This window comes from Amblyomma maculatum, chromosome 5, assembly GCF_055883805.1.
Source record: "Amblyomma maculatum isolate TAMU_Amacu chromosome 5, ASM5588380v1, whole genome shotgun sequence".
Taxonomy (NCBI): domain Eukaryota; kingdom Metazoa; phylum Arthropoda; class Arachnida; order Ixodida; family Ixodidae; genus Amblyomma; species Amblyomma maculatum.
The window spans coordinates 84904926-84914170 of record NC_139348.1 but is presented as its reverse complement, the minus strand read 5'-3'; the positions used below and the strand labels follow the sequence as shown (position 1 = coordinate 84914170).

General features: G+C 41.5%; 1 protein-coding gene across 1 annotated transcript in view; it reads left to right on the top strand.

The window, feature by feature from the left end:
- The first annotated feature begins 6818 nt into the window (after nt 1–6818).
- The window catches only part of LOC146188617 (uncharacterized), a 32477-nt gene continuing 30050 nt past the window's right edge, over nt 6819–9245 (top strand). Inside the window, exons 1-2 of the mRNA XM_084603861.1 lie at nt 6819–6969; nt 7514–7546. Coding sequence (XP_084459987.1) covers nt 6860–6969; nt 7514–7546 — 143 coding nt within the window. The 5' untranslated portion in view covers nt 6819–6859. The remainder of the gene's footprint in view (nt 6970–7513; nt 7547–9245) is intronic.

Genomic DNA, 9245 nt, shown 5'->3' with positions numbered 1-9245 from the left:
TGTGAATTTTCTTTACTCGAATGGAAACCGCCGGTGGCCCCAGCAACATATATCCTCAAAGAAGTCGAACTTCTCTTACCGGGCGTTCGAAACAGGTGGCTCACGTTGTCTGGCTAGGTAGACAGACGGGTGGATAGCGCACGCAATTTGAACTCGCCATCCCGAAAACTATTTGTAGCTCTCACCGCAGTCACAACCAGAGAAATTTGAATTTGTAAAGAAATATTGGGAGGTGTAAAAGACTGTAGACGTTGTAAATACAGATATCTATTTTGTAAATTCTTGTTGATGCTGTTGGCATATTTGCTTTTGATGATCAACAGCAAATATGCCGATATTCAGTTCAGTTCAGGCGTTCAGTCGTGTCCGACTCTTCGTGACCCTATGGACCATGTCACGCCACGCTTTCCGGTCTCTCACTATCTTCTTAACATCACATAGCTTCATCTGCAATGCCTCGAGAATGCCATCTAACCATCGCGTTCGCTGCCTACCCCTTCTCCGGCGACCCTCAACCTTTCCCAACATCAAATCTTTCTCCAGCGACTCCTCTCTTCTCATCAGATGACCAAAGTAGCTGAGCTTTAACTTTAGAATTTGACCCTCCAATGAGCAGTCAGGGTTTATGGTCGACAATATCGACTGATTTGATCTTCTGGCAGTCCAAGGAACTCTTAAGAGTCTTCGCCAGCACCACAATTCAAACGATATTACACTGGCATTAAAGTCTTGCAGTGTGGCGTAGTTCTGTCTGCCAATATGTAGGAAATTTTGAAATGCTGCAACACGGAAAAATAATATGGTAAAGCATCTTGCGCAAAGCGAAGATGCTTGTGTTACAGGTCCAGCTGAGAAGAGTCGAAGGGAGCTCTTTAAGATTTTAGAAGCAATAAAAGTAACGTGTATAGCAACGGTCATGATCAAAATATATGCGTTTTTATTCAAAGATTTCTGATTTTTCCATGCATTCGTAGATTATAATGCTTACATTGTAATGGCCAATAACGCTCTTACATTATATTTAGTCATTCGTAATCTCAGCAATATTAAAGTACTTGCTGGTGCTGGGAGGTAAATTTATATTCCTCCAATACGAGCTCGGAAGAAGAATATCTCATTGAATTATATTGAGCGTTTCTTGCCTAGACGCAACCCACTTACTGCAAAGTCAGAATTGCTAAAGACTGCAACTGCTTAATTTTCTTGCAGAATAAATTTAAAAATGCAAACGTCATCGATGCAAGATGTGCGTCTTCAAAAGGTTTTATCGCCGAACAAATTAAAATAGAAAGTGCTCGCATTGGGGCAAACGGCGTTTTAGTCCAGGCTGCCCCAAAGATTGCCTAATGGAATTTTTCATACTGCTAAAGATTGAGTCTCGGTTAGAATTTTGGTAGATTTAAAAGTATGCGTTACTGTACTGAATTTTTATGTTACTATTTTGCCCCGCAAGTAGATCGCTTGTTCTCGCGACAACATAAGCGGGTTATATTTGCGCTACGACGGGTTATGATAATTTTAATGCGAGACCTACGTTTTGGATCTTGCTGTAAGCTACAGCAGGTAGTAAACTTTCAATAAAGCGTTATTAGACGTAAGGAAAACAAAGAACTGTAAATATTTCCTGTGTCCAGATATATATAGGGGCCCCACTGCATTTCTACATATCGTGCTAAATATGTTGATAATTTACTTCCTATTATTAGCGAACAGAAAAAGACACTTCGGCCGAGTATATGCTTGCAATGATTGCTTTACGTCGAGCGCACTGCCCTCCTAGCCAACACTGAAGTATTTCAACGATCATTTGAATGCAACGCATACGTGGACATAAAGTTCATAGCGAACAATAATAATGTTTACTGCAAAGAGAAGACTTGCCGCTTTAGAGAGCCCCTACCTATCATGTAAAAATCATCTCTTCACCAATATTAAGCGATTGACTAGCTCAGACAGATGGCTCGCCATTGCTGTATTTCACATTCTGGCTAGAACACCTGTGATGAATGCCAGGCTATAGCAAAACTTACCTCGAGTTTTTTGTGATAAATTGCGTGGACATGGTTTAACATCACCCAAGAGGGGCCCATAGATGCCCCGCGGTATGAGATATTCCTTTATTTATTTATTTAAAAATACTGCAGGCCATTGCTTGGCCTAAGCTGGACTGAATTCACAGTGAATGCACACAAATACAAAATACACATAAAACAATGTTAGCAGGTAAACAGACGTTGTAATGCATCAGAAACCTTATATGAGAATAAAACATGCTGGTAACGAATTCCAATCTTCCACTGTTCCGGGGAAAAAACTGAATTTAAAACTGTTAGTTTTGGCAAAAATAGCAGTACATGAATGCTCATTAACAGGGCGAGTCCATCTAACTAGTGGGCGCTAAAGGCATTCTGGAAGCTTCAGTTTAATCTTAATGTTAAACTGTTAAAGAGGAATGTCAATCGGGCAATCTTTCTGCGGGTTTACAGTCTATGAATGTTACTTAAATTCATTAACTGTGTAGGGGAGTCCTCCCTTCTATATTTTTCGAATATAAACCTAACAGCTTTACTGCTGACTTTTTCAAGAAGCATTATATCTTTTTTCGTGTACGGGTCGCAAACTACTGAAGCGTATTCAAGTGAAGACCCTACGCAAGTTTCATTAGCTAATTGTTTTATATGTGCCGGGGCAGTGTTTAGCTTTCTTCGTAAAGCCCATAGCTTTCGTAATTTAGCTGTAGAAATAATAATAATATGGGCGGTCCATTTTAACATATTGTCAAGAGCTACACCTAAATAATTATATTCTTCAATTTCCAATATCGTACTGCCGTGAAGAAAGTAAGGAAGAAAAATGGGAGATTTTATTTTGTTATTCCTATGAGAACAGTTTTTTCACTATTCGGTTCCATACCCATTTAGGACATCACTGATCAATAGCGAAAATTGCTTTTTGTCCGTGGTCATTTCCGGATGAAATTTGTTTAAACACACGACATTCGTCTGCGAATAACTTAAGAGATACATCGGTAGGTACAACACTAATTAAATCATTTACATATATTAAGAACAACAACGGCCCAAGCACACTTCCCTGCTGTACTCCTGATTGAACACTGAGGGCGCTAAAAGGAATTTTATTATTTCAGCATATTGACGTCTGTGTCTAAGATATGCTTCAATCCATCGGAGGATAAAAAAGGCACACCCATACATTCCATCGGATACAGAAGGTTTGGTAGTTGCACCTTTTTAAACGCCTTGCTGAAGTCAAAGAAAGCATCTGTTTGCCCGAAAATATCAAGCACACTCGAAAATGTTTGCACAGATAGAACAAACAGTCTGAGTAACTGTTGATAACCCCTGCCTAAACACGTGCTGATTATCAGACACGAGATTATGACCACTCAGGCACTTTCGCAGGTAGCCTGCAATAATTTGCTCTAACATTTTACAGCAACTGCTTGGTATGGAAACAGGTCGATATTTTGAAACTGACAGTCGATCACCTTTTTTATATACAGGAACCACACGTGCTATTTTCGAATCTGCAGGAATTTCTCCGTTTACTAATGACTGTTTAAAGATGTCTGTGAGAAATTCTCTTATTTGTTCAGCATATCGCATCAAAATACATTCGGAAGACCATCGGGTCCAGCGATGTTTTTAGTGTCTAGTTTCGAGAGCATGTCCAGGACACCCTGACGAGTTATTTCAATGCCATTCTCTGGTGCAGCCGTTGATTTTGTTTCGTATTCGTCTAATTCTGAAAACATGCCATAAAAAAACTGGTTAAAATTCTCAGCTGTTTCCGCAGAATCTGTAAAATCGTTTCGCTAACTTTTAATTTGTTATGTTAATCTTTGGGTTTACTCAATTGCCGCCAAAATTTCTGTGGATTGGTCTTTTAAACTCTTATAAAGTGTGCGAAAAATACTTAGTCCTGGCGCTATTCACTTTTGAAAATTGTTTGATTTCAATAAACACTGGCATTGAAGCCCCGTGCTTCTTACATCTCTCTGCGCTTAATGTGTATAATTTCACGAGTAATCCACGGATGGTTCCGCCTTTTAAATATTTTTCTATCCGGAGTGAAATTTTGAATACAATGCCTATGCACATTAGTGAACCATTGCCAGGAGCTTTCAACATCATTACTTATAATCCCAAGATTTTCATCAATATATTCAATAATGGCAACATCGTCAGCTCTGCTGTATTCCTTAGCAGTATAGTGACGTTCAATGCATGTGTTTTTCTGTTTTCAACCTTCCAGGAAAAAGAAATTAAATTATGACCAGATATGCCGTCTTCAGTTCTAACAGTCCCTCCTCTAAACGCTTCAGTAATGAACAGAAGGTCAAGAAATGATCTTACGCGGCTACGTTCAGTAATTATTTGATCAAGACCAAGAACAATCAATGTCATGCATAATATTACTCGTATGAGATAATTCGAAACGATCATACAGTTTGTTCAAAAAGCTTTCACCTGCATCCAGAGTGCGGAAGACTGCACACAAATGAAATGTAGCATCCTTCACTTTGATTTTCAAGAAAAGGATCTCATGTTCAGCAATCTGGCTTTCGACGTCAACATCGACACAGGATTTAACAACAGCGACACCACCCCCTCTAGATCCTCTGTCTCGCCGATATAACCGATAATCTGGCGGGACGATGTAATCGTCATTGATTTGATCGTGTAGCCAGGTTTGAACTATGACACACAAGTGCGGATCCAAAGAGAGCAAGCATTCCTCGAGTTTATCTGTTTTGTTCACAATGCTTCTTGCATTAAGAGAAAGTAACTGAACTTCGGACATTTCTGGCCATTAGCTTTCCGATAAAGATGTGGTGCCTCGCTCTATCAATCTTCTAGAGTTAAAAACAGCATTCCATTCATAATACCGTCCATCAATCTTGACTTTGTGAAAAAACAAGGGAACCTTACTTCCAGCCTTCTTTTCAAGTTTTGCACTTTGCCAAAGATGCTGGCGTTTGCACAACGTTTCCGCGCGGTAGTCATTATCGATTATTATTTTATCCCCCTTTAGTTTAGAAACATTGCTCCAGACTGCTTGATTTTACCGGTAGTCCTGATTCCTGATTTTACCAGTAGTCCTGATTTTACCGGTAGACCTGATTCCCGATCGGGGTTTGGACTGTTTTCAATATAGTAGTTGAGGCAGCGGGCCCCTTTTCTTGGACTCATACTCCCCTCCATTCGATCGTACCTGTCGCACCAATGTCGTTCTTGTTCGCATAAATTATTCGCGTAATTCTCGATATCCTTTTTGTGTCTAGATAGCCTGCTGCGAAGGTTAGAAAAGGCGTAAATCGCGCATTAACCGTCGACGAAAGTTTACGGAATGAGCTGACTTCCGAGAAATCAGACACAGAAAGAAGGCCGGAGGCCAAATTACGGGTACGGATATCGAGGAATGGGCGAAAGTCTTCAAGCGACACGTTCGAGATGCAACGAGAACGCTAGAAAGTGACGACGCTCCAGAAATTGCGAGAGAGCAAACTGCACCGCATGTGTTAGCCGAAACACAGTACAGAATGCTGGCTTTAAAATTGACAAAGGCGTGAATGGTTTGATCACGTCGTTACCAGTTGTGACGTTATGGCCGAATGTGATGTCATGACGTCATTTCTTGTTATTCGACGGGATCTGATGTGACGTCATTGTGACGTCACAATCGATCATGACGTCGTCGTGTGATGGCATCATAGCAGTCATCTTTGTTATTACTCATTAATATTTAGTCATGACTATTGACTAATAATACTAGTTAGTTACTACTAGTAACCCATTAGTTTGTACTGGTAGTGACTAGTTAGCCATTAGTTAATACTACAGCACCACTGATGACCAATGGCGTGCCTGCGCATGCGCACAGCTTCGCTCGACGAGACACCTAGCTGCTTAAAGGTCACGATGGAGACTGGATGTCAGCTCAAAAACCTGGCATAATGTAGCTCCCGCTACAAAACACAATTTCCTACCTTCTGTAAAAATGTAGCCGCTGTCAGCTCAGCATGAAACCCGTGGAGGGGGCGAAAATCTGCATATTGGCTCCGATTGGGCTGACCCTCCCTGCCACCTGCAATCAGAATAACAGCGAAAGAAAGAGCAAAAAAGAAGGAGCAGAAGGGAAAGACTCGCCTGGCACTAAAACCAACCGCCTAAACTTATCCGGCAGCTACTTTAAAGAAATGACCGCCACTACGGCACCGCTTTCTCTCTTTTCACTTTTACTCCCATATTCGGCCTATCCCTTATGGCGCTGTGCACGTGTACACAGTCCACAGAACAGATGTGACAGATACTGGGCCTTTCTTTTTCTGCTAAGCAACTATTATTATTGTCTTATTAGGATAATGAAAACGCGCCGATTGAAAAGGCGGCGTTACTGAGGCTATCGCAGCGGCACCCATGCTTTCACTCAATCACTAGGTTCAAGCAATACCTAAACCCCACTTTTATAAGTTGCCAAGTTATTATTTGCCTGAGTATATGGTGTGCACTCAACACTTTATCGTAAACTTTGCAGGCTGAAAATGACATACTTTCACAATTTATCGTTTTGACATTCTGCAAGGTCGAAAGTGACATTGAGTAATGGTAATATGCAAATGAAGTGAAGGGATCAGACATTAGGTACTTAGCATCGGACTTCTTTGTCAGTATGTATGAGCGTATCAGCTAATTGCACTAATAAGAGTTTCAAAACCTTTTGTATACATAATATATTCCTGGGCGCACCTACTAATGATGTAGGAGTCGCTTTTTCTCCTACTAGCCGGAATTATGAAATAATAAGGCTCTGATAACGATTCGCAGCTTGAATATATATGGCTAGCGCTAACAACACCCAAAACACTGTCATCGAGTTTGAAGCTTTTGATATGCAGCTAGCAGTTCCACCCCTGTGTTTTCTTTTAGCATTGATTCTTCTCTCCGAGTAAGCAAAATATGTTTTATTACATATGTTGTGCACTTCAAGTTACGCTACCTCTACCAAACGCCAGGGAATTATGAAAAAGAAATGCAGAATATGTTCTCTACATCTATTAATCGATCTTTAATAACGTATACTATATTGTACTCTTCAATTGTAACCGACATGCATGTGCACTGCTTGTTGTATGCCTTTATGCTGAATTATTCAAAATATATAGAGAAGAAACTGCGTCTAAAAGCAATAAATGTTGCATGCATTCCTTTATAAGACTGTTCCCTCGGCTATGTACAAGCCTTGAATTCTCAAGGATTGGGCCCAATTCATCAGCATCGACAACGAAACCTGAGCGAACAGAAACCGAGACCAGTATAAAAGAAATTATAAGTGAGGGCGGAGAATAGCGTGAAAAAAGCCGCGTAGACTGATAAGCTGATGTTTTGAGGCGAACTATTTAGTATACCACCAAAGACGGCTGAAGCGTTTGGCCGTATTTCGGAAATGTTGTAGTAACGCTAGATGTGTGTTTTTTTTCTACCATCAACAGGTTCAGGCTTGCAGCAGCACAGGGTCCCCCAAGGTAGGTGACGCGGTTCAGAAGTTTTCTTGTGTAAGTGTAGCTATAGGTGGAAGAGACGATATGTAAATTGGTGGAAATATCGAATACCTTCTTCTGGACTTGAATATAAACTAGGTCGGGCGCGATAATGCTAATAAATTATTACTCGTACCAGTAATATTCTCGCATAAATATATAAATCTTAATTTTCGTTTGAGATGACACTCACCTGACGCTTGCATTTTCGATACGCACGACGTTCGTAAATTTCAGTCATGACCAAAACGCCTTAGTGTTTTTTTCTTGTTAATCGGTTTTTATGGTAGCGCTTTACAACCGTGCGAAAATAGGCAGAGGATACAAAGCATGACTGTAAACAAAAGGCTTTAATATGATATTAGATTTAGTAATATCTGTTTTAAGACAGAACAGGAATAACAGAAAATATTAACAGTTACAGACTGCAGAGATCGAATTATTAACGCAGAGTCATGTTTTTAAATCAGGTAAGTATAAAACAAAATGATTTGTCGAAATTAGCAGAGAAATGATTAGAAAAAGGCGCCTTTAATGCTCAAACGAGAAAGTAGATAGAAAACAGGGTCTCCCATTTGTCCACCATGCGGCATCCGTACAGCCTACAAGCCCCGCCCCTATGGGGAGCACGAGAGGTGCATGAGCGAGGCGCCTACGCACCAACTGCACCCACTGACAACACTGAAAAAGTACGCATCTTCAGAAGTGTGCCTGTCGCTGGCGCTTTTGTTGATGCAAGACTTCGTAGGCTGAAACAGGCCGACAGTTCGACTGCTACTTCAAGCTTGTCCCGAAGCGACTTCCATCGCCTCTGCAGACGCTCGATGCTGTCTGCGCGATTGAAACACGAGGGTTTTAAGCACATTTCACTTATTCAATGCTTGCCTTAAACAATGCGCCTACCTGGGCTCCGTGTTCCCGGCAGCACCTCAGACGCCACTTCTCCCCACATAGATTCTTTAACTTATTTATTTTTATGCTGTTTGGGGTGGCGAGCCACAGCAAGCTTCGCCGATATACTTCGGCGAAGAACATTGTGTTGTCGATCGACTGACTGTGCGCACATCTCAACATACCGCAGCACTGACGTAAAAAAAAAAAAAGAAACACGCAGAGAGAGATCAATGAGGCGGCGCGAAAGGCATCCTCTAATTGGTGCACGCGAGCCAGAAACTGGCGAGCCTCCGCGCCAGTGAACCGCGCAGCGAGCGCATTGGAAACATCTGACAGGACAGATATCTGCTCCGCGCCTCACACACAGCGCAGACTCCAGCGTACGTTCGTGCAAGTAGGCGCACCACTCGGCCGCCCCGTGGAGCGGGGTCTTAAGGCGCTTTGGGGCGTTACACTGCGTAAACGCAAACTTTCTCCTACGCGCTGCGCTAGATGGCATTGTATGATTTTGGCATCCTTCGACTCTGAATCGCAACCGAATCTCGTGAGCCGCTCTTTTCCAATGGAGGCGATATATAAAAAGGACTTCGATATAAGTACATGTGATAAATATGAATCTCCAGAGTACAGCAGCACCTACGGCCACCCCACTTATGAAACATTAAAGGGAAACTGAAGGGGAATGCTGAGTTAATCAAGACTGCAGGGTAAAGCCACGTGATCACAAATGTGTTTTCTTCACCACATACCAATTCTCTTCAGTGGAAAATGTGCGTAAAGGCTAATTACA